At 33.3% G+C, this 27,237-nt stretch overlaps 1 protein-coding gene across 5 annotated transcripts in view; it reads left to right on the top strand.

Annotated features, from left to right (window-relative positions):
- CHD7 (chromodomain helicase DNA binding protein 7) overlaps positions 1 to 27,237 on the top strand; it is a 227,968-nt gene that overhangs the window by 55,340 nt on the left and 145,391 nt on the right. For 4 of the 5 annotated variants that reach the window (XM_031946368.1, XM_031946367.1, XM_031946364.1 and 1 more), the window contains one exon: positions 23,946 to 25,789. In XM_031946368.1, the coding sequence (XP_031802228.1) occupies positions 24,125 to 25,789 (1,665 nt within the window). In that variant the 5' untranslated portion in view covers positions 23,946 to 24,124. Of the gene's footprint in view, positions 1 to 23,945; positions 25,790 to 27,237 lie in introns of those variants that run through there. The other variant, XM_031946366.1, reaches the window with a different exon arrangement.

Genomic DNA, 27,237 nt, shown 5'->3' with positions numbered 1-27,237 from the left:
GTTTAACTGAAGATGCAACTATTCAGGGTAGATGTTCTCTATATAATATACTCATTACATAGATTTATTTCTAAAGAAAGGACAAGATTGAACAGATATCTTTAGTCTCAATAAGCGTTCCTATATTTCTCTAAGGTGTGGCATTGAAAAGTAGTATTCCCATACATTACATTCAATTTATGGAATTCCATCATAGCTATCATTTAATGTATAAATGCATAAACATAAATGGCAAAAAGAAATTAGAAATCTGAGAATTAATTAGCATCTCTGAAGATAATTTTTTTTGCTAAATTGTTTCTGTTTTTTGTTATTTTGTTTTTTGCTAGATGTTCATTTCATGCTGTGGACATATTATTACTAATCACATAAACTGTATAACTTAAATATTATAATTACTAGAGGCGTTGTTTTAAATTGCCATATAGGAGAATCATTATATTTACAGAAATCATTCTTTTTTTTTTTCATTGTTTTTAAGGTAAGGGATAACCATAACTAAAATTTACCTCTGCCCATAAAAATCTTTTGTTACCATGTCACTAACCATTTGTATCAAATTTATTCATTCTTTACTTTACTTTGATTAATAAACTAGTAATCTGATATCTCAATTCTGGAACCTAGAAAATTTCTAATAATTACTGCTAAAAACTCTGTGTGATATTTTTGTAGCATGGATGAGTTACAAAGTTAAAAGCAAAAATAAGGGTACTTGTGTATTCAGTAACTTGTCTCTGTCTGAAAAACTGGATGTATCACCAATTCACTTTAAAGTCTATAAGTAAATGTCTGATACTGTTATGGGAAAGATACATGTCACACAACACAGGACTGAGTAGTTCATCTTCCCTTTGAATTGCTTTTAAAATGGAGTACCACTTTTGAGGAAAAAAAAAACAATTGCAATCTTTTTCATTTAGTGAGTAAAGTGTGTGTATGTAACATGTTTTTTAAAAATATATTTTCTTTTGGTAATGTGTCACCATCATTTCCCAATATATCCACCCACCCCCCCCATCCTAAGCCATTCCTCATAACAAAGAATAAAAAAGAGAGCAAAAACCAAAACTAAACTACACTTTAGCTTAGTGCAAGTAGGAAGCTTTACATGCTTGTATTTCTCAATATTTATGAAGAAAAGTTGTTACATTTTTGTTTCTCTTCTTCAGAACCAACCTTGATCTTTATAAAAACACAGAATTTGATTTTGTTATTATTTCTATTTGCATTGTTGTAGTATTCTTTTCCTAATTCTGCATAATTCATGTTAGATGATAGTATCATAGATTTAAAGTTGGCAGGGCCTCAGAAGCCATCTTCATTTTAGAGATGAAGAAACTAAAGTGGCTTTCCCAAGGTTACACAACTGGTTTTGTCTGAAGTGGAATTTGAATACAGGCCTTTCTAATTCTAAATCCATTATTTTATCGACTATTCCAGGACGCATCAGTTCATTTAAATGGTTTCATGCTTCTCAGTATTTTTCATACTCATTTTTGTGATGTAGCAATATTCTATTAAATTAATATATCACAGTCTGATCATTCTCCAGTTGATGATCATCTTACAGTTTTTTTCCCACAAAAGATACACAGCTGTTTCTAAGAAAAGTTATTTGAATAAAATTATCTCCATATATTTTCATGATTAAATGTTTTTGCTTATCCTAGCCACCTGAAATGCCCCCTTTTCCCAGCCATTTGCTAATTCCTTTCACAGCTGTAGTTCAAATGCTACATTCTCTCTGAAGCTTTTTTTGGTAGCCTTTCCTCTATCCCAAAGACACAGTCCACCCATTCCTCTTCTGTATTCCCTAAACACTTTGTTTGTACTTCTCATTATGTTTTCACTCTAGATATTTGTTTCCCCTCCCCTCTCATTTACTAAATTATTATGTCCTATGGGATATAACCTAGTACCTTGAACATTGAATGAAAAATTGGATGGGAATGATTTTTCACCATTAAAAACATATGTTCCATTTTGTAATGGATGTTGTATGAAAATACTAAATGTTAATAAGAAAGATATGTATGCAGCACAGTTTTTGGGTTGTCTTTTTCTTTTGGCTATCATTTATGATTATAAGCAAATACTTAAAGAAGTAGTTTCACTTTTTTTTTTTTTTGTTTCACTTTTGATCTTGTAAAAATATTGTCATATTCCTGTTTGTAACTTTAGCTTGTTGACATGGAATATGATTTGTGATTCAATTTAATAATTTTATTTTAGAAGAAATTTTCTCAGCAGATATTAATTAGCATGGCAAATTGGAAAGAACATTTGATTCACTATTAGCATTGATTCTAGAGCTGACTTTGCCACTACTTTTCTGTGGGAGCTTGGGCAAATCCTGTAACTTCTTTGGGCATGAATTACTTATACTGTAAAATAAAATGAAATACTTATACAAATACTGTAAAATGGTGTTAGTGGTAATGTGTCAGGGCTGGAGTAGATTATCTCTAAGATCACTCTGAACTTTTATTTCACTATAGAAAGACTTATTTTCTTCAACTTGAAAATATATTCTTTATTAGTAAGTTCTGTACAAATACAAAATATTCCTTCATGTAATATAGAAATGCTTCTCCATGTCTCAGCTGAATTTACTGGATTGCAATGTTTTAGTCAGGAAGGGTAGGTCCTCATATCCACTTTATAGAAGGAATACTTGGGGGTACAATAAGATTGGAATTTGACCAAGATCACATAGTTACAAGCATAGGCTAAGCTTTTTGACTGTATGTGCTCTTTTTAGTTGCTTTGCTAATTGTTCATTTATTTGAACTTTTTGAGTTTTGGGGGATTCAGTTGGTTTATAAAAGGATCTGGCTAAATTGAGCAATTCATGCAATCAATCACAGGATTTAAAGCGGACAGAAACCTTAGCAATTATCTGGTTTAGCCCTCTCATTTTTTAGAAGTAGGAAATGTTTCTGACTCTTTTTGACCTCATTTCGGATTTTCTTGGCAAAGATAGTGCAGTATTTTGTCATTTCCTTCTACAGCTTATTTTACAAATGAGGAACTGAAGTAAACAGGGTTAGTGACTTGCCCAGGTTCACACAAGTAGTAAGTAAGTAACCATATTTGAACTCAAGATGATGTTTTTCTCATTCCAAGATTCAGAGTTATCAGTAATCTTTTAATTTCCAGACCTAATGATTTTTTTCTCAGTCCTTTTTGACGTTTCTGCAGTTTGTCATCCTCTTCTGATTTTTTTCAGTGTTGTTTCTTTCCTGGCTTTCCTTCTGTCTGTCTAGCTTTTTTCAGTCTTTTCTAGATGAAAGCTGAAGAGTTTTCTCTTGCTAACTTTGAGTATCACCCAGAGCATTGTTCTACTGAACTCTAGTTTCATGTCTCCAAATGCCTATCGGACATCCTAAATTACATATCATGTAGACATCTTAGAATCATCTTGTATAACCTGATCGTTTTTCTCCTCCAATTTACCTTTCTTCCTAAATTCTCTGTTATTGTTGAGAATGCATCATTTTTCCAGTCATTCAAGCTAACAATCCAGATGTCATCCTTAATTCCTTCTTCTCTATCACTCCCTCATATTCAATTAATTGTTAAGTCCTGTGATTTCTATCTGCTTTCCTTTAACACTATTGCCACCCTGGTGCTTACTTTTATCACTTCACATTCAGATTATTGCAATAGCATTCTGGTTGATATTCTTGCCTCAAGTGTCTCTCCACTCCAGTTTCTTCTATTCAGCTGTCAAAGTGATCTTCCTCAAGTTCACATGTGACCATGTCACCTCTTTATTCAGTAAAATCCAGTGCTTTCTTATTGCCTCGAACCTTAAATATGAAATCCTCCACTTGGGTTTAAAAGCACATTGTAATTTGTATCATTTCTTCCTTTCCCATCTTCTTATATTTTACTCCTATTCACATACTTTTATCACTCAGGGTTACTGACCTTTTTGTTCTTCACACAAGTCACTTCATTTCCCTACTCTGTACTTTTTCATTGACTATTCTCCATGCCGGGAACTTTCTTTTTTCTCCAGTCCCTGTATTTTCTTGCTTCCTTCAAATCTTGGCTAAAATCCAAGTGGGTTTTCCCATCCCTTTAAGACTTGTGCCTCTCCCCTGAGATTATTTCTGGTTTAACTTGAATTTATCTTGCTCGTTTATATTTTTTGTTTGTTTGTTTTTTTGCATGTTATCTCTCAACATTAGGTTGTAAGCTTTTCGAAGTCAAAAATTGTTTTGCCTTTTTTTTTTTTTTGTATCCACAACTTTTAGTACAATTTGCGACACTCAAAAGGTGTTTAAGAAATGCTTATTACTTGAATCTAAACCAATAAAACAGCAATATAGATCCAGATACATATTTTGCCCTTTGCAGTAGTTCTATTGGAAGGTAATGATGGTGTTTTGAAAATAGTGTCATTGTGTAAAGCAGTTTTGTAATATTTTTCTTGGAATTGTTTATATCCCAGCTTCTTAAACTGTGTTTTTGACTCCATATGAGGTTTCCTAACTGAATGTGGTAGTCATGAAATTGATTTATTGTTATAAATGTTTGATTTATTTACCTATTTTATATACCTATATGCCTAGTCATTTAAAAATTTCTTGGGTGAAAAGGGAAAAAATTTAAGAACCCCTGGTTATAGAGAATTGGTTTATGAGCCATGCAGAAAATTGCCTTTATTGATTTAGAGTCAAAACCTCTGTTTTGCCTAGATTGCTCACTGACACAATTTCAACATACCTGTCTTCCAACTGCTTTTGACTTTCTTACCAGTGGAGTCTAAATGGAGAAATTCCATCTGAGTGAGTTTTGTTTTTCCATTTGTCTCACCACTAACCAAAATGATAGTGCAGTGTTTTTTGTGCATATACATATATGCAAGGGGGAGTTTCAAAAATTGTTTTAGTGTCTTAGTTGGCTTTGATATAAAGCAACATTTAGAATGCAATATATAATTCTTTCATGGCAAGAACTATTTCATTTTCTTCCCTTTATAATCCCAGTACTTATGAACATGTGCATAGTAGGTATTTTGCAAATGTCTTTTGAATTTCCAAAATTGGACAGGACCATTAAGATATCTTTCTCAAATAAAAATAGAGAATGCAGTAAGCTGAAATCTATTCCATCAATAATTAACTGTTAGTGTGACATTCTCCTGTACTGAGAGAATACTTATTGTCCTTGTCTCTTTTTGACAAAAAATATCTTCTCATTATCTTCCCTTTAAAAATCATATGAGGTATTTTAGTATTCTACCTCTGAGCCTGCCTCTTTCTTTCCTTTAGCATTGTGAAGCTCATTCTTCCAGAATGGTTCTAGCTATTTTGACTCCCAGGAGATAACAGGAAGTATTTAGGGAAGTTTTAAAAGTCTAGTGAATATTCCATTTGTAACAATTCCTAAAATTACTGGCTCAGTACCAATAATCTATAGAGTCAATATTCATTTCTTAACATACTGATAATTACTTAATGTGGTAATTATTCATTTACACTGAATGAATCCTTATTGATGCTTTTCTTAGCTAATTTTTTTAAGCATTGATTTTTTAAAAAGTGTTAAAGGGTTCTTTTTTTTTGGGGGGGGTGTTGTTTTTTTTTTAATTGCTAGCTTTTAAAACAGGTTGCTCTTGCTACAATATTTGCAATTTTTTAGTCATCAGAATCGGAGTTTCTGAAAAAAGGACTTCTGTCATATTTGTAATTATGCAATTGTCATACTTTGACCTTTATTTTAAAGTAGAAATTGGTTTGAAAACCCATTTATTAAACTTTTCCCATCAATCGGTTTAATTGGAACACTAAGTAATGGTGACTAAATTAGTCATAATATGTAGTAGGATCTCTCTTATTTGGAGTTCACTTATCTGGCAATGAGATGGATGAAAATCATGAAGAAAGTAAAAGGCCTTTTTGAATAGTCAAAATAGACATCAGAAAACCTATACACTAAAATTTAAACACTTAAACATCTTGTCTACAGTCTCACTCAGAGCCTGTTTAACATTTCTTTATACTTGATTTTAATAACTTTGGGGTATCTTGTTATCCAGTCAGTAAATTTCTTTATAATATCATCATCTGAGTCTGATACTGCAGGGAAAAATAAAGACTAAAAAGACAACTAAAGGCTAGAATTGGAAAAAAATAGCCTGGGGCCATATTATATAGGGGTACATAACCCTGAATTTCTTCAATAAGCTATTAGAGTCCTACTATATAGAGTCCCATATATATTTTATCATGATCCCAAATTATCAAGACAAGGTTAAAATGTGTTTGTTAGTACACTCAATTCAGCTAGTTAAAAATTTTATTAAATTAAAGTGCTCAAGATGCAAAGATGAAAAATGGCACTGTTTGCCTTCAAGAATCCTATTTGTAGGGGCAGCTAGATGGCACAGGGGATAGAGCACCAGCCCTGAAGTCAGGAGGACCTGAGTTCAGATGTGACCTCAGATACTTAACACTCCTAGCTTTGTGACCCTGGGCAAGTTACTTAATCCCAATTGCCTCAGCCAAAAAAAAAAAAAAAAAAAAAAAAAAAAAAATCATATTTGTAGAGGAATTAGGAAAAAAGATCCAATGTTTAGGAATTGATCGGTATCTTGACCCTGCAGTTCTTATTCAAAAATTTTGGATTGTTTTTTGTTTCTTTTTTTTAGAAAAAAAATTAAATTATTCCTTCTTTCCTTTCATATCCATTTATTTGCTTAAGTCCTATGATTCTTCCGTCTTCAATCTCTTTCACCTCTAATCTTTATTTTTTTCCTTACCTACTACCCCTAATAGAGGACCTTAATACCATCTACTAGTACTTTTTTGGATATCTCTTACCAGAGTTTTTCCTACATTCTCTGCCACTTGTTATCCATCCGTCAAAAGTTGCCTGAATTATATTTATGTATACCATGATATTCTTCTGCTCAAAAACCTTTAATGGCTTCCTATTAACTAATCAGACACCTACCAAGCATTTATTAAATTTTTATCAAATTCAAACTTTCACTTCGAACTCGAGTGTTTTTCATAATCTGGTGAAATCTACTCTATCCTTCTTTATTTTATGTTTTCCCATTCTGTATACTCTATGCTGAAGATAGTGTCTTCTCTGAACATATCCAAAATTTTTCCGTATCTATTTTGCTCAGACTGTTTCCCACTATGTGGAATGTCTTTTCTCTCTGTCTTCCTTTGTTAAATTCTTATTCAGTTTTGAAAGCTCTATTTTTAAATGGCTACCTCTTTGGAAGCCTTTTCTTTCTTTTTTCCAGTCATTTTATCCTGAGTTGATAATGACTTTTCTTCCTTTAGACTATATATAGTACTTTTATCTCTTTGATGTCTTTAATATTGTATTTTCTTTGTTATTTATCCCTTTACTTGACTATAAGCTATATGAGGGCAGGGTTCATAGCTTATCCAAATGTGTCCTCTTCTTTCCCAAAGATTGCTTTGCACACAATAGAGGTTTAACAAATGAAAGAAATGGTGACCTGAGATTTTCAGAGGTATGGGATTCTCGTGTGTGTGTGTGTGTGTGTGTGTGTGTGTGTGTGTGTGTGTGTGTGTTGAGTAATCAGAGATAGTATTATCAAAAGGCAATATAGATCAGGAGGTTAGAAGGTGGGAAATATCCAGAATGAAGGGGGAAGAAGGATCTCTGAATATTTGGCAATGTATAACAGGTATGAAGTGCTTCCCACAGAGGAAGGGTCTGGAATGCCTGATGAGGAAACAGCTTCTCACACTCCAATGAAAGAAAAGGGGGATTCACAGATGCCACCAAGAGTGAGGGCATCTGTTATTGGCCCCAGGAAGAAGAGTTGTGTCGTGGTGTTAGGTGGCTCCCTGGCGATAGGTACGGAAGTATCCATATGTCAACCTGGCATGTACAATTGGGAGGTGTGTTATATTCCTGGGATATTCATTTGGGATGTGACACAGACTATCCTGAGGCTTGTCAAAATGAAGTAGTTCTACCCACTACTGGTGATCCATATGGGAACAAATGATACTGCCAAAAAGGAATCTGAAATAATGAAGTTTCAAACAACAAACTGAAGGACTTAAAGGACACAGGTAGTGTTTTCATCAATTTACATTGTTGTCAATGTAAGACCTTAGAGTTAGGATGTAGGAAGTAAATTTCTTTCCAAGAAGATGATGTCAGAATGAGATTTGATTTTTCTGAATGATGGCATGATAGACTCTTGACCAAGAAAGGTCTACATCTAATAGGGCTACTTAGCTGGTCTTATTAAGAAGACTTTTAAAGAAAATGTAGTGTTCAAGTTGGTAAAGGATCTGTTGTAGGGAGCAGAGATAGCAGAACAGCAGTGAAAGTTATTAGTACCTCTTAGGAGACAATGATCAGGAAAGAAAGGATAATCACAGACTGGGATCTGCATAAGGTACCTCACATTGACTTAGGAAACCACTTTGTCTATGTTGTATTTTATTTTTATTTATTTTGTTCTGTCTTGACTAATTACATGTTAAATTGTTCTAGAAAGTTTCACATTCAGTTTTCCCCAGGAGGGCCATGAATTTGACACCTCTGATCTATGTCAGTCAAGGGATATGACTATTTATAAACCAGCACATGAAAGAATGAGCAGTAGCACATTAAAGAAAATGATATTACAGATAATATCAAGTATCATAGAATGTTTGATTAGAGTATAGAAATATAAAGACATATTTGGCTTAAGAGAAACAGATTAGATAGATGAGGTAGAGTTGTATTGTATCAACAGTATGTTCACTTGTATGGAAATCATGAATTTAAGGGAAAAACATAATGAAGAACACATGGATCTAAGGATCAGTGGATCTAAGGAAGGACAAATAAACTGCTATTTGGTAAATTATAACCTCCTATTTCCCCTCCCCATTCTTGTCTAACTTAAAGAATTGGGATGGCATATTTTTGTGATCTGAGCTACTAACTAACCTGGTGCAAAGATAAAATTATGTTGAATAGTTTCATCTATCTGGATATCTGCTAAAGACCTTGGTTTGCTAAAAGTAGTGTATTAGAAATTCTTGTCTTCCTAATTATGCTATCCTGGACCTAATTCTCAACAACAAAGTATTAGTTGCAATAATAGAGACCTTGTGGAGTAGATACTATACTATCTTAGAATTTGTAATAATGAAGTAGGAGTAGTATCAACCTGGGAGGAGGGGAATGAATCTGCAGAATTTCTCTGAGATTTGTCTTTGGCTGAACTGTTTAACATTTGAACCCATTTGAGGTAAAAATGAATAGACTTTTTAGATTTGTAGATTACACAAAGCTGGAAGAAGGAATAGCTATGATGTTTCATGACAAAGCCAAGACTTGAACAGATTTGTACATATTGGACTGGAACATAATGTTGTATGGAAAAATACAAAACCCTATGCATATGTTCAAAAAATTAGCTACAAAGTATGAGACATAATTAAATAATAGTTCACATAAAGAAAAAAACTGTTTAATCTAGTTTTATATTGTGATATGGAAATTAAACAAAGAAACAAAAAAATATGTTATTATAACATGCTTTACTGGAAATATAGTATCCAAAATATAAGAATTGCACTTAAAATATTTAATGCTAATGAGACATGAAATAGAGTATTGTATCTAGTTTTGCACACGATATTTTAGAAAAGACTCTGATAAACTGGAATATATGAAGACCAGATTAACCAGGGGCTCAAAACCATGGCATATGAAGATTGATTGGCTAAAGGAAATAAGGATCTTTAGATAGGTAGCAGACGAGAAGACAAGGCAGGGTTAAAATGATAGCCATTTTCAAATAATTGAATGTTTGTTTTATGGAAAAGATTTGATTTTTGCTTCAAAAGATTAAACAAAGATAAGAATTTTTATGGGGTAGATTTTTTGCTTAATCTCAAACAAAATCTTCCTAAAAAGGAATAAAGGAGAATAGTAAATTCCCAGTCAATGAAGTACTGGAGAAGAAAGTAAATAACACCTCTCTCTAAAGAACTGAGCTTGGAATTGGAAAAACTCGTCTTCTTGAGTTCAAATCCAGCCTTAGATACTTACTAGTTGTGTGACCCTTAACTCTGTTTGTCTCAGTTTCCTCATCAGTAAAATGAGCTGGAATAGTTGGATGCAATGATAAATGACTGAACAAGAAAAAAGATTTTATAGAGTACAGACAGAATTTGTATTTTGTAAACTGCTTGAAGTAATTGACATCTAGTTGACTGTCTGATATCCCTTCCAACTATTAAGATTCTTTGATTTTCTTTAGAGGTGACACCTGAACTGGACTTGGGAGGAGAAAGATTTCAATATGAATTTATGCTGGTTGGGAAAGTTCAAGCACCCCAGGACAAAATCAGGGGAGAGTAGTAATAATAAATGTTATCATAATACCAGCTACTTTGCTAAGTGCTTTACAATTATTATCTCATTTGATCTTTACAACAATCTTGGGAGATAGGTGCTATTATTTTTCATATCCCCTTTTACAAATGAGGAAACTGAGGCAAAGAGGATTAAATGACTTGCTTAACATCACATGACTAATAAGTGTCTGAAGCCGGATTTGAATTTAGCTTTTTTTGACTCCAGGTCCAGGGTCTATTCATGTATCACCTAGCTCAAGATTTTTAAGTGAGTACTTTGAAAGAATGGCGTCAGACTATGGGAGAACTTGACTAAGAAATTTCTAAAGCAAGCAAGAGGCTAGAGCACCTGTTATTTCATTAGTATAGGGAATTGGTGAGAAAGTACTTGATCAAGGCACATCTACACCTTGTTTGCAATTTATAGAGAATCACATAAAATACCACAAAGTTAAAGTTTTATACAGCTTTTATACACATTTTACATAGCTAATTTGTATTAGTATTGTATTAGGAGTAGGGCTTGAACTTCCTGAATCCAGATAAAGGTACATAGACCAGCCATTATTCACTGTCATGCACTTTTATAGCAGCTTCTCTTCTTATAAAAAGGATCTAGATTTAAAATGCTAAATAATGTTGAACTCTACCACTATGCTATGTTATAAATCATTATTACTTGTGGTAATAATCACTGCCACCCAAACCCTTCTGGCTACCTTATTATTGTTTGATTAAAGTGTTTCAAAAAGAATAAATTTTTCTTGAGGCAAGATTCCTGATAGAAATCTTGAAAGAATGGATATCTTTAAGTAAAATGTTTTTAGGTTTAACTTAGAAGGGATATGTTAGAAAATGTAGGTAGAGTAGATAAGAAAGCATTCCTTCTTGGCTTTATGGTGGCAGTAATGGTATTCTTATTACTTTCTTATTAGATTTTGTTTAAGTACCAAACTGCTTAATTTCTTAATCGAGCTTTGAGTATTTGTTTTTACATGACTGCTGAAAGATTAGAGAATAGGACAGAAATGTGTGATAGCATTTAATTTATTATAATATGTTAAAAAGAGATGATGGGACCATTTAGGAGTGTTGTGTTAAAATTAAAAAAAAAAAACCAAACCCAACCAAACCTATGAAATATGTGAATATTATATAAAAATTCATCACATGCCTTATTAACTATGATATTTTGTTGAGCACTGTAAAAAAACAACCATATAGGTATAACTCCCCAGATTTTTAGAACTTTTTATTTAAGAATGTTAATCCATTGCATTTTGGGACCTTTCTAGTTACAAATAATATCAAAAATAAAATATTATTCTCTTTCTCTCCTTCTCTCCCCTCCCCCTTCCCCCCAATCAGATTGTAAGCTCTTTGAGGGCAAGGTTTCTATTGAATATTTGCATTTTTAGGTCCTGGACAGTTATTTACAATTAGGGATCAGGGTAGGATCTGCTATTTCCTTTGGCTATGGAACACCCACAAGAGAAATCTCTGTCTACAGGTTCAAATTAGCCCATTCTCTAACTTACTGTTTAGTGCATCAGTGATATCAAACTCTCAATAGAAATGGGACCATTAAACCTTACTTAAAAATCCCTGAAGGACATTTATTGACTTAGAAAATCACATATTAACATTATTTATGCTCTATTATATTTTTATTTGAAAAGAGGGGTGATGGTTTACACCCCTTGTCTAAATCACTGAGGGGGTGAAGTGACTTGCTAAGAATCATTACGCCAGTACATGTTAGAGATAGAATTGAACTATATAACTATCTATTTACTACTCTAGTTTTATACATAGTTGGTGCTTTGTAAGTATTTGTTGAATTTTTGAATTTAATTAAACCAAATTCATAACTCCAATTATAAGTCCTCATAAGTATCCTTAAGTTAGGCTGATTCTTTTCATAACAAGAAACTTAGAAGTGGTAGGTATCCAATGGAATCCAATGGTATCCAATCCAAAAATTTTCATGTTTTTTAATGTTTTTACTTTCATTTGTAGTAGTCTCTATTACTTGGATAATATGCTATCACATTGGTTTTTAATTGGTAAAATCCTTAAAATGAATACTCTTTGGGAATTCAGAATGTGCAGAAGGAACTTAGGGTGTTTCTGGAAAGAAAAAGTAATGGCATATTGTGAAGAATTCTCACTGCCATACTCTAGTAATGCTATCATTAGCATTAATTTAAACTAATATAATAGTTTCCTTACAGGTAGTCCCATCTTCAGTTTTCTCCCCTTGCTAATCCTTCCTTCATACCACTGAAAAATCTTTCTTATGTATAGATCTCATTGTGCCACTGCTTTGCTCAAAAATCTTCAGTGACTGAGCAAAATTCACATTCCCCATCCTGGCAGTGGATCTACACAACAGGGTAAGTCTCTCTGGTCTTATCTTATATTACTCTCTTCTACATATTCTATGTGCCAGGCAAACTGGACTATTCTTCTCCCCTTTGAACCCTAGTATTTTTCCACTTTGTTATCTTTACTCCTAATTCTAGTTGTTGATATCATTCTTTAAAAGTTAGATTCAGATACCCTTTCTTCTGAAAAGTTTGGTCCTTCTTACTCTTGTAGTGCTTTTTTTTTTTAAACTCTCAACCAGATTTATTGGGTAATACTGTGTAAAATTATGTAAATAGTTTATCTCCTCACTAGATTATAAGTTCCATAGAACATACACTGTATATAGGATATGAATATTTATTGATTGACTGGATTCCCCTCAAAAAATCTATTTTGAGCATTTGTGGCAACTAGGCAAAACAGTGAAGAATGTGCTGGGTCTTCAAGTCGTTGAGGAAACTTTCTCAGTTTCCTCAATTATAAAAATGAGGATAATAGTAACATCTATATCATTGGGTGATAGTAATTGTAAAAATGATTATGTGTCAGACAAAATGTGCTAAGCTCTTATAAATATCTCATTTGATTCTCATAATGACCTTATGAATAGATACTTAAGAAATGCTTATTTCTCTCCTCATCTTTCCAATATGGTAAAAGTTTCTTTAAGTTAAAATATATATTTTGCCTAGCAAAAAGAGACAGATTTTAATGTCAGGAGTTTTAATTTATTGAAGCCTCTCACCACCAGATTGGCCACAGGGTGATGAATTTTTTATCATAGCAATTCTTAAAAGCCATCTAATAAGTTGTAGAAGTGTTGTGATTTGTTTCAGTAGAAGGGAACTTATTACTGAACTTGTTACATCATAAACTATTGATAGAACAAATGTTATCTCACTATAATTGAAATGATATTTTTTGGGGGACTGAACTTTAAAATATCTACTAAAATTTAGTAATTTATTTTATTTATACTGAAACATTTGCCTAGAATTAAATAATTTTTGAGCTCAAGATTTTAGAACTAACAATGTACAACTGTGGCTTAGGGAAATTAACTGACTTGCCTGTTTGTATAGTAATGGAATTACACTTTACTTATTTTAAGCTTCTGATAAATTCAGGATGACTTTCAGAAGGAATACTTCTATATATCATTAATAGATAAATTATAATGTCATTGGATCTTAGATTTAGGGCTGGAAGGGAAAATAGAAATCATCTACTTTATTTCTCTAATTTTAGGAAAATTGAGGCCCAGAGATTAGTTGATTTGATACAATTTTCTCTAATACAAGTCTAATGCTCTTTTAATTAATGAATATGTTACCAAACATTGTACTTATTAAAAATATTTTGTTCATTATATAAGTGAGAAGGAAATTTTTTGTAAATTATTTACTTTTATTATAATTCTTATAAATATAACATGTGTAGCATATTTTTAAGAAACCTTTATAATTCCTCCTGTTCCAATTCCCTTCAGTTTTGGTTATTTGTTTTTATTGTACATTAGTCTCCTTACTTCACTGAGCATGATTGAAATTTGAAATATTATTCCCTATCATTTACTGTGAAGACCGCGTATTTTAAAATCACCGGAGTCAGGAATTCAGGTTAGGGGAAAATCGTCAGTCTTTATTCTCAGTGAAGAAAGATCGGAGGTGGAAGAGAATGGGCAATAGCAATGTGTGTAGCTGAGTCAAGAAGCTAGCTAGACCAGCAGCCAGGAGTATGGAACCCAGGCTCAATCTCTCCCAGCTTCTCTTCCTGTCTCTCTCTGCCTCCACCCACCAAAATCGTCATTTCCTCTACAACACATCAGGACTTGCATAGAGAGTGGGCGGGGGTCATTCTTTATCCAATCATGTATATTAATAGGGTATAGTCCAATTACTATTTAGCCTCACGTACTTGGGACCTCAGTGCATCAACTCAAACCTCAGCCCATTACAATTTACCTTTTGCATAAAACACCCACACATCAACAGCTGCAGTCCTTCAAAAACCTTCCAGCTTACTGGTATGACCTCTGCCTTTTGTATCTTTTGACAGCCCATCTTTGTGTTCAAGTTTTTTCATTATGGATAAAATTCCCTACCAATCATATATGCTCTGCTCTAGCAAAGAAAATAGATTAATTAGTTTCATCTTTTGTCCTGCCAAACTTTTCAGGAAAAATGTTGGTAGTGTGCATGAAGGAATGTAATATCTATTCCATCCTATCCCATAACTAGTCTGTATGGTGTGCTCTTTGCTTCCTCTCTGAAAAGAGGGCTATTTGCAGCTTTTTAAATGCTTTTTTAAAAAAGGAAATTGATAGGTCAATTAATCAGTGACAACTGCAATAAGTGTACAAAAATATGGTCCTTCACAAGAATAATCAATTGTACTTCCCTCCCACAAACTTGAGACTTTTGCCCCTTGATCCACATCTTGAATACTCCTATGTATGGTTTATTGTCAGATTTGTAAGAGAAGGACAATATTTGACAGTTGGTAGCAACAATACAATTTTCTTTCCTTTTCCAGTCCTCTTTATTTCTACTTAGATTGTCATCAGGTAGCTGTCTTATGTATACTAAATTATTAGCTTGAAGCAGGTCTGAAATGAATGGGAAAATGATGCTTTCTAATGGTGTTTTTTTTTTTAAATTAGATTAATAAATGTGTGGTATCTTTATAGAGTGTAACTTCCTTGCCAAGAGTACCGAAAATTAATTTCTCCAATTTCACTAACATAATACTTTTCTGTTTGTCTTTTTGATTAGTATTTTTCTCCAATAAATTTAAAGTAATTTGGGAAATTAATCGATGTAGAGATGACATTTTTTAAAAGTGTGTTTTCTACCCTAGTGAATGTAAGGTCTTTAGTTTCCCTCTTCTTTTTCTGCCTTATATGTTCTACATGAATTTAGCTATTTTTAAGTTACAGATTTGTATTAAACTGTAGGAGTTATCTGGATCATTATCTGACTGGATCACCTTTTCCCTGAACAGGAATCCCCTTGAGAATATTAATGAAAATTTTTGTGCACTTAAAGTCTTTTAGTGAGGGGTGATCCCCACTCCTTGAGGCAGTTTATTCCACTTTTGTATGACCATAATAATGGAGATGTTTTTCCCTTATTGAGCCAAAATATCTCTACTCCCTATCACTTCTACCTATGACTCCTGGCTCTGCCCTCTGGGCTAAGCAAAACAAGCCTAATCCCTCATTTACATGACAGCACTTCAGGTGCTTAAAAAACAACTATCTTGTCCTTCCTAAATCTTATCTTCTCTAGGCTAAATATCCCTTTTTCCTTTTCTTGAGCTTATATGACAGTTTCAAATCCTCTTAACATGGTTGCTTTTCTTTGGACATGCTCCAACTTGTCATTGCCTTTTCTGTATAAGCAGAACAATCCAGATATGTTCTGATACAGTATAACCATCACCTCCCTTTTTCTATCTGAATTTTTACATTAGCTTTTTTAGCTGCCACATCATGCTGTTGAGTCATACTGAGCTTGTATTCTATCTTAGAAAGGAAGAAACAAACAACCCTCTTAAGTTACCAATATCGAAAGTATAAACAGGCTTGTCTTTGAATCTCATTTGAATCATAAGTTATTAAGAACTCGGAAAAAAATGTTTATGATGAGCATTGACAATAACGAATATATACTGGAAGACAGGGCAATGTGGGACAGGTGGATATCCAGCCCATTTGTTAAAAGGATACTGCTTATGGAGGGAGAGTAATTTTGATTCATGTATGGTAAACCTTAGGTAAAATTCTTGGATTCTCTCTCTTGAACTCCAGTTTGCCTTTTTCAGGGATAGTTGGCTCAGTGGAGAATGTAGGCTAGAAATCATACCCATCACTAGGGCTACTTAAGAAGATGAGTTTTAGTTTTTGTAGAGTCTAGCAGATTTCTAATGGTCTTTTCAATCTTTCACTTTAATTGTTAACAACACATTTCTTCCTAGGTTATTCTTTCAAGAATAGCCCTAGCCATTCAATTGATGCATTGGCCAATGAAGTAAGGGTTTGTGGGGTGTGTGTGTGTGTGTGTGTCTGTCTGTGGGTCTGTGTAGGCATGTGCACAAGAAATGCCTATGTGAAATTACCCCATTACCACAGGCCCTGATACTTTTTCTATCCAATACATGAGTTCAGTAAAACTCCAAGATCTTTTCATGTAAACTGTTGCCTAGACACATATATTTGATACTTTTTTTTAGTCCAGATATAGGATTTCATATTTTCTTTGTTAAATATCATTTTAAAATTCTTATACAATTTCAAGATCTTTTTAGCTTCTGATTCTGTTATCCAGTGTATTATGTCAACCATAAGATAAGCATTTCATCTGTATTTTCATCCAAGATTTTGAATAATATTAAATAGAAGATAGACTGCAGTGATACTCTATTAGAAACTTCCCTCTGTGGTGACATTGTTCTCTTTAGTAGCTGTGAAGATAATCCTAGGTGCTGTCTGTAGTTTACGTTTTCTTATGATGGCCATACTTAGCTAGGCTCTTAGAACCAGTGTAGTGTTGTTTTTTTTTTCTTTTCCCAGAGGACTTGGAAAAAAAAGGGGTGATTTCAGGGAAATGATACTTTTAAAGTTGAAGTGTAGGACGTTTTTCCTTCTGTCAAGGAACATTTAGCATTTTCTCAGATTCCCATGCTTTTATGAAGCAACTTATGTGCCTTGTAGGATATTGTTGATATATTCATTGATTTTCCTCTATTGGTCATATATTTGTCTTAACTATGGCTTATTAGATGATTGGTTTTTTTTTATAGCACATGATTTAAAAAAAAAGTATTTAAATGTTCTGAAGTTTCTTGAAACGTAAATGTTGCACTGAACACATTTTATCTTATAAAGAAACCACCATATTCAGACTCACTTATGTGGAAATAACTGAAATTTTTCTGCAATAAAACTGTGAAATACTCTTATGTAATGTGGTACTAGCTCACCATTGCAAAAAATAAAACAAAATGTTAAGCATAACTGTTCTTTGCATCTTGCAAATATATGGAGCAAAACAAATGGAATTATCTTTAAAATGAAACCATTTTTAGACGCCACCTTTTGAAATAACATTGCCAATTAAATGTTTCTTAGTGATAATTTTTAAGTTGAATACTTATTTGTTGCAGTTGTCAGTTTCCTATTATTTTTTCAAATATAAATATACTTTTAAAAATCTTTTTATTATGAAACTTAAAAAAAAATCTTAGCATTCACATGTGTTATTTTTTTATTGTGTTAAATTGGGAAATGAAGCATGGTATTAGCATGTAACACATGAATTAGAATAATTCATTTTTCCCACAAAAATGGAGTTTGATTACTGTTTACAAAATTGGTAATACCATACATAATGTATTTATAATAACTATTGACTTTGTTCTTTTATTTTTCTAAAATTTTAGAACTTTACACACCTGACATTGTCTTTTCTATTGGGATTTGACTATCTTGGTTCATTCCTATAATAAATTAATGACATTTATATCTACTTATCTCAGAAGTAGAAATTTAAGCTTATAAATACTTTCTGAAAATTGATGGGAAAAGAGAAAAGATTGCTTTTTAAAATAAATAGCATACTTAAAATTTCAATAGTTTAGTGTTGACTTGTAAAGAAATTATTCCCTTTATAGTAAATATATTTAAGAAATGAAACGATGAGGGAAATGTTTAGTAAGAACTTTTATAGGTGTTTAGAATTTAAAACTTGAACCTTAGCACGACATTCAGAAATAATGGAGTTTTTTCACCATGTCAGTCAGAGAGTTTGGAACTGGGTGGGGGAAGAGAGGAGAGAAACTTTCAAAGTGGTAATGTTTAAGCAGATGTTATTTTTCTTGAATGAGGTTGTGCAGAATAAAATTAGTTATTAGTTCAAAAAGTATGGATTTTTTTTTGTAGGTCATTGTCAGTTAAACATATTATTCTTGATTGCCAGAAATTTTCCAGTTCAATTGACTTGAATTTCCACTTCCTGAAAGTGGCTAACAACACAAGATCCCATCAGATCAGATATCTTTGATGTAGTCTTTGAAGGATTCTAATAAGAGTACTTTACTGTAAATAGAAACTTATTGGTTTGGAATACTTTAATATTAGATGTATTCACTAATTATGCTTTCTTTAATCTGGGAGGAGTTAACTACTTTTTAAAAAAGGAGAACAATTTAATCAATTCATGACACAAAAGTATCCTCTGGCATCCAGTAGGAAGGAACTCAGTGTTGCTCATGTATAAATTTATCTAAATGTGTTGGAAATTTATGTTCACATTTCTTGTCCTTGATTGAATGGATGCTACTTATTCAAGTAGGTAGATGAGAAAGGTAGAGGAACTAAAAAGAAATAGTTTCTATGTGAAACATATGAAGCACATTTTAATAGCTCCTTTCCAAGACATTATCCAGTCTGGCTACCAGTACTGTCAGATTCTTCTAGCAAACTAGTTTTTATGATAGAAATAAGAATATGGAATATTTTCTTATCTTAAGCAAAGTATATTTGTTAAGAACTAGTTATTTGAGAAGTAAGAAATCATAAATGAATGGAAGATAATTTAAATATTTTTAAAATAGCCTCATTTGAAAATATATTTTAGTACTAAATTTCTAATTTCTTGATTTTTTGGGTAGTATTTCCTCCTTCTGAGGATGCATTTTTGCCCAAGCACATTTTATTCTGTGGCTAAACTTGGTATTTTATTTTCCCACTTCCTAAAGAAGCAGTTGAAATTCCTAGTGTGTGTTTTTATTAGCCAAACCCTGCTGGCATAGGTGTTTGGTTCATTAAAAGATGTGTAACTCATGTTAAAAATATAATCATTTTTAAGCATTGTAGAAAATTTTCATGATCATTGCATAATCTAAAAGATACTGCATAATTATTCACCAGAAGATAACAAATCTTTTATTTTATATTCTCCTTGTATTTGTTTGTGGGTCATCTCTGAATAAAAGGAAATGCATTTATATTTTCATCTTTCCTTTGTTATTAGATTACATTTATTTATTCATTTTATTTTTCTTGGTCAAAGGGACATATGTTTAAAGCCATAGAAATCTTAAGAAGATGTTTGCTAAGTAAAATCTATAAAATAGTTTCTTTTGCTATAAAATGAAGAGATATTTGACAAGGTAATCTCTAAAGTTCCTTGTAGCTGTACATTTCTATGGTTCTTAGAATTGGTTTCACAGCAAGGCTCTATAGTTCTGTTTATTTTCACCTTTGTTATTTTGAGAACTGATAATTCTTTTTCTAACCTTATTCATCCTATGAGAGGAGACAAATAGAGAAAGATTCTTCAATTCACTTTTCACATAACACTAAGCATAGTATTATAGTAGAAACTCACATTACTAAGACTTTCTTATATTAAGCATATAGCAAGCTCTTAATTTGTTTCCTCTGGAATACATAACTAAAACAGTTGTCAAATAGATAACCGAGGAACATTTTATGATATGGTATTCTTCATGTTTATCATTTTCCCATATCATCCTATTTCTTGTCCAAAAGTGATTTCAGAAGTTTTACATATTAAAGTAATTTAAACATTTTTACGTAAAACTATAATTAAGCATAAATACAACTTAAATATTTGTATGCTTTTCAAAGTGTAGTTTAAGAGAAATCATTTTAAGATATCATTATGAACTGGCATTTTTATCTTTACTTTTTATTTTCTCTTCAGTAATTCTGTAATCTAGGAATGTATTTATTCTAAGATGCTGGCAGGGCTTCCTTACACCTTATGTAATTTTTTGGGGGGCGAGGGATCCTTTGTGTTTAATAAGATTTTTTAAAAAATTCTGAATTGGATAACCACTAAATAAAACAAGCAGCCTATGTATTCTAGAATTAATTTATATATGAAACTTTGTCTTTTTAAAATAGAGCTTGTTTTAAGCAAACAATAAATCTAGTATGATTTTCAAAGCTGTCTGCTTGTCAATGATTCTTTCTGGTCTTGTTCTCTTTTCATTTTAAGTGAGGAGTTACCTGTCCTGTATCCCCTCCTCATCCCATTCTCTTACTCATCCATGGACAAAGAAAAAAATAAACAAAATGTTTGAAACAAATATGTATAATCAAATGTACCAATATTCCATGTTGATTTGATTCAAAAGTGTACTCCTTATTCTGCATCTTGAATACATCATCTTTCTTTTAAGAGGTAAATAGTATGCTTCGTGATTGGTCCTCAAGAATCATTGATGATCATTACTTTGGTTAGAATTCTTAAGTCTTTAAAAGTTTTTATTTTTTTTTTATTTTATTTTTTTAATTTAATAGCCTTTTATTTACAGGATATATACATGAGTAACTTTACAGCATTAACAATTGCCAAACCTCTTGTTCCAATTTTTTACCTCCTCCCCCCCCCCCCCCCTAAAAAAAAAGTTTGTTTTTACATTGTTGTTATATAAATTGTTTTCCTAACTGCATCCGTTCATATGAATCTTGTCAGGTTTCTCTGAAACTGGGCCATTTGTCATTTCTTATTGTATAGTAATATTCCATCACATTTCCTGTCCATAATTTGTTCGGTCATCCTACAATATATATCCACAATGGTTATCGACTTTGTTTCTAGTTTTTTGCCACTACAAAAAGTTATCATAACTAATTTTAAAAATATATATATATATATATGCGTCCCTTTCATAATAATAATTATTATTTGTTACTTTTTGCTTATAAGGCAAAAGTTATTTCTTGGCTATCCCTTTTTTTTTTTTTTTTAGTAAGATAGTGTTCTCTTAAAAATGTAAGTTAAAATAAGTAATTTTACATGAAGATAATTTTTCCTTTTGTTTTCTGAACTAGTCCCCTACCTTTAGGTAGCCAACAATTTCAAGGACTAGTATTTGAAGAGCTTTGGTTTTTAAAGGCATATAAATAGCTTTATATTTCCTTAAGTTAGATCAGTGCATTTTCTGATGAGTAATTATTCTTCATTATTTTTAAGTTTTATCATGGTTTTTAAGTCATTATCAGTTCTCATTTCTAATATTTCCAATCCAGGATTTATATGCCTGAAAGGGAAAGCTAATCTTTGATAAATTAATTTAACTGAGCTTTTTAGATAAATTCATTTTATAAAAATTTTTTTCTTACTTTTTGTGTTGTTGGTTTGTTTTACTTTGTTTCAAATACTACATAATACACTTACACATGTAGCATGTTTACCAGTAAATTTGTTTAACTGGCCACTTTATTTTCACCTTTTTGACTTGTTTATGTGGGGAAAAAAAACAACAAGCAAACCTAGATCAGAAAAGGAATAGTAGTAGCTTAATGAGGAGAAAACTGGCTTTAGTTGACAGCCGTCATCTGAAAACTACAGACCTCAGGACCCTTTTAAATTATGTCTGTAGTTTTGGCATTGAATTGGGATGTTTACATTTTATATAGAATAAACAATCTTGTTAGGAATGTTAGAATAGGGCAAAATAAGATCACAAGTTTTGGTCTAATATATTCCCATAAGAGTTGCTTGTTGTGGACCACTGGTCATTTAACCATATGATAATTACCATACATAATTTAGACTAGTCTAAATTCCTTGGGAATTAATTGTTTTTTAAAAAGAATTGGTATTATACAAAATTTTTATGTGCTTTTAAAGGAGAAAAAGTATAAATTTGAAAGATGCTTAAGATTTCAGTCATTTTTCAAAAGTTAATTAGAACCTACTTATAGATTCTATTAATGAAAGGAAACTCAAGGAAAAATACTAACTTTAGGCCATTTTACAGATCCTCTTACTTGAGGAACCATGGTATAGGGGAAAGAATATTAGTGTTAGTATTAGAATATCTGATTGATTTTTTTATTTTGACAGTAACCGTGTAACTAGATGAAATTACTCAACTTCTCTTTTCTGTAAAAAATTTACCTCTGTAAGGTAAAAGTCTTACTACTTATTTTAAGAAAAGAACTTTGTGAATTTTAAAGAGCTATTTAAAACATGATAAGGAGTTATTGACACCATGCAGAAAGTATGACTGGAAGCCAAATGTTTCTTTGAAACTATTTGAATAAAATATTAACTATTGAAGACTGCGTGCTAACTATGTGCTACAAACAAGGTGGTGCTGACTATATGAAATAGTTTAGATTTTGTTCCATGGAAATTATTTTGCTTAACTTTACTATGAAAGTTTTAGTTGTTATTAATGAGAATAATTTTGTATAAAGTCTAAAGGTAGGGTTGTTGTTGGTTTTTTGTTCTTGTTGAGGGTTTTTTTTAGGGGGGAGCAGGTGGGGGATATCTAGTCATCAGTGTGATCCTGTTACGTCATTAGTAACCACTGTGTCTTTGGGTAAATAATGCATGCAGTGATTGAACTTCCTTTGTCATCAATATACAGAATTTTGGCACAGATCTATTTTGTGGGCATCGAGCCATATTTATTAGTCTGAGCATGGTATTTAGAAATTTGTTTTCTTGACAAATGAAAATTACCCTTTTAAGTCTTATTCTGAAGCTTGTACATTCATATTGTTAACTGTAATACAATTATGAATGTATTTTACTGTCTAGTGAGTTTGTTTTTCATTTCTATTTCAGAGTCTGACAAGGGGATGCCTGTGAAATACTATATTACCTATACATTTTTAGGTTGGTTGTAGTGCTCTAATTTTGGATATAATGATTCCTTCTGGTGTTTGAAGGATATTTTCATGAATTTAACTAACTTTAGCTTATCACAGCCCTAGATGATGATGCTTGCTCATCTGATTACACTGCTCAGGGGAATAAGGTTAAGGACATGCTGTTGGTAACTAGAGCATTTTCAGGGTTTTAGTTCAGCAGATGGGCTGCTTGGCTAGATTCATACATCTGCCTGCCTGCTGTGGCAGCTGCTGCTGCTGCTGCTGCATGTTGTATGTTCTTTTGTTCTGTTCCATCCAAGAATGGAACACTAGGAAGTGTAGTGAATGGATTAATTTAAGGTTAAGGTTAGTGTTTTGCTTCTGATGGAAACTAATGAGTTTCTCTTAAAGTGAACCAGATTTATAAACTACAGTTCAGTCAGTGGGATAAATTAGTGTTGTTTGATATAAATCAAATTCAAATGTGTAAAGTCTTGACAGTTTTCAGCATTTATTTCTAATTCTGTGTCTATTTTGTCTCTCTCTTCTATTTTTTTTTCCAGGACTTATAATCAGACTTTGCTTGACACTGCATGGTTCAAGAGAATTAAGGAAATATGGAATGACATGAAGAAGATTAGTTAAGGATTAAAGGCTTTGGTGACAAACACCTCAGTGAAGTGGTGAAACACAGACTAGCTCTCTCCAAGTGTAGCTCTGAGGAGCTGTGTGTTGGAGGAAGATGGCAGATCCAGGAATGATGAGTCTTTTTGGAGAGGATGGAAATATTTTCAGTGAAGGGCTGGAAGGCCTTGGAGAATGTGGTTATCCTGAAAATCCAGTCAATCCTATGGGTCAGCAAATGCCTATAGACCAAGGTTTTGCCTCTTTGCAGTCCTCTCTTCATCATCCTCCTACCAATCAAAATCAAGCAAAGTTGACCCACTTTGATCACTATAATCAGTATGAACAGCAAAAGATGCATCTGATGGATCAGCCTAACAGAATGATGAGTAATACCCCTGGGAATGGTATAGCCTCTCCTCATTCACAGTATCACAACCCTCCAGTTCCTCAGGTTCCTCATGGTGGCAGTAGTGGTGGTCAGATGGGAGTTTATCCTGGCATGCAGAATGAAAGGCATGGACAGCCTTTTGTGGACAGTGGCTCTATGTGGGGACCACGGGCTGTTCAGGTGCCAGACCAGATAAGAGCCCCTTACCAGCAACAGCAGCAACCACCCCAGCCACCGCAGACTCCATCTGGAGCCCCTGGACAGGGCCATCCTCCACACATGCAACAGATGGGGAACTATATGGCTCGTGGTGATTTTTCAATGCAGCAGCATGGTCAACCACAACAGAGGATGAACCAGTTTTCTCAAGGTCAAGAAGGCCTTAATCAGGGAAATCCTTTTATTGCCTCCTCAGGACCTGGCCACTTGTCTCATGTGCCCCAACAGAATCCCAGCATGGCACCTTCTTTACGTCACTCAGTCCAACAGTTTCATCACCATCCCCCCACTGCTCTCCATGGAGAATCAGTCGCTCACAGTCCCAGATTCTCCCCTAATCCTCCTCAACAAGGGGCTGTTAGGCCACAAACCCTTAATTTTAGTTCTCGGAGCCAGACAGTACCCTCTCCTACTATAAACAACTCAGGGCAGTATTCTCGATATCCTTACAGTAACCTAAATCAGGGATTAGTTAACAATACAGGGATGAATCAAAATTTAGGCCTTACAAATAACACTCCAATGAATCCGTCTGTACCAAGATACCCAAATGCTGTAGGATTTCCATCAAACAGTGGTCAAGGACTAATGCACCAGCAGCCCATTCACCCCAGTGGCTCACTTAACCAAATGAACACACAAACTATGCATCCTTCACAGCCTCAGGGAACTTATGCCTCTCCACCTCCCATGTCACCCATGAAAGCAATGAGTAATCCGGCAGGTACCCCTCCTCCACAAGTTAGACCCGGTAGTGCTGGAATACCCATGGAAGTTGGCAATTATCCAAATATTCCCCACCCTCAGCCATCACACCAGCCCCCTGGCACCATGGGAATTGGACAGAGGAATATGGGCCCCAGAAACATGCAACAGTCTCGTCCATTTATGGGCATGTCCTCAACACCACGGGAAATTAGCGGGCACATGAGACCAAATGGTTGTCCTGGTGTTGGCCTTGCAGATCCACAAGCAATACAAGATCGTTTGATACCTGGCCAACAGCACCCTGGTCAGCCCCCATCTTTTCAACAGTTGCCAACCTGTCCTCCAATGCAGCCCCATCCAGGGATGCACCACCAGTCTTCACCACCTCCACATCCACATCACCAGCCTTGGGCACAGCTTCACCAGTCACCCCAGAACACCCCCCAGAAAGTGCCTGTCCATCAAGTAAGTTCCTTCTCTATCTGTAGTTACTGAAATAAGAAATTAAGTAACTTCGGTCAGTAAGAAGGTGCACCTTCTGTTTTGTCTCATGTAACTGAACTTCTTGTCCCCTAAGTGGGTAAAGGGCTTTTATACAGAGCATGGCACATAGTAGGCGCTTAAGTGTTAATTAATTGATTGATTTCAGTTGTAGCTTCCTTGGTTTATGTTTGCAAGTTCTTTGCTCAATAAATTAAAAGTTTCTCAGGTTTAAATATCATCTTGAGGTTTGTGTAAGATGTCTTCCTTAACAATAACTCTTATGATATTAATGATAAAGTATAATAATGCGTATTATATGTTGAGGAAATTAAGAGGCTTAGGGGTTAAGTAATTACTATATTGCCACCTGCCTGGGATTTTAATTCATTAGTTATTTTTCTCTAAATGTAATCCTTCTTATTTTTGTTCTTTTCTCCTCTTTAATTCACACCTCTCCATACTTCTCCATATCCCCTATTTCCTCTCCATTCTCTCCCCCAGGTATTTAGAAGGTACTTAGGTATTTAGAAGAAGTTTGTTGATTAATTGTGATTTATTTTTTAAAATTTTTGCTAGGTTATATTTGACTTGGGTATCCTTTGTTTTAGAAGTTGCAGAATAGAATACTTGTCTTTGCTTTTTAAAGGGTGATTATGCTAGTTAATGTTTAATCTACTTAAATTGTAAATATCAGAATGTTAGAATAAACTATACACTGCAATGTTTTGATTCATGCAGATTTGGTTCCCAAGCACTGAGAAAAACAATCTTCCTTAATAATATTGTCTTGAAACTATGGGTTTTTTCATGCATTGTATTTTATGAAAGTTATTAAACAAATAATGCTTTCAGTTAAAGAATAGGTCTAGATCTTAAGTTTTGTAAATAAATGGAAAGTTCTTCCCATTCAAAATTGTGTACCTGTACTTTTAACAAATATCAAAACATCTAAGTGAACAGATTCATTTGGCATTTAATCATAAGGCCTCTGTAGAGGAAGGGTAGATGGTAGGGCCTGGAGGACCTTGGGGTTCAGGGGGCAGGATAGGTGATCCTCACCTTATTTAAGCCTTGTGGTGAACAGGCAAGCAGCCTGAGTGGATTCTGGGCATTTAGGGACTGATGGATAGACAAGGTAATAAATGGAGGGTTCAAAATATCGGAAGAAATGCCTCCAAAGCATAAAATTAGTTTGGAGATAAACACAGTGTTTAGCTTCTTTGGTTTTTCTTAATTTTCAGGGATGTCCCTGATCCTGAGATTACTATATTTTCATTTGGAAAGTCAATGATGGTGTAAAGAATGGTGGGAGAGAACACTTGACATGGAGCTGAGTGAAACCTATGTTCACATTCCACTTTTGACACATTAACTATGGAAGAAAGTTCTTTGATCCTTCTGAATCTCAGCTTCTTCTTCTTGACAATGAA

The sequence above is a fragment of the Sarcophilus harrisii genome, chromosome 1 (genome assembly GCF_902635505.1).
Source record: "Sarcophilus harrisii chromosome 1, mSarHar1.11, whole genome shotgun sequence".
In the NCBI taxonomy this organism is placed as follows: Eukaryota; Metazoa; Chordata; class Mammalia; order Dasyuromorphia; family Dasyuridae; genus Sarcophilus; species Sarcophilus harrisii.
Note: the sequence above shows the minus strand (reverse complement) of the source record. Positions and strands in the feature narration are given on the sequence as shown.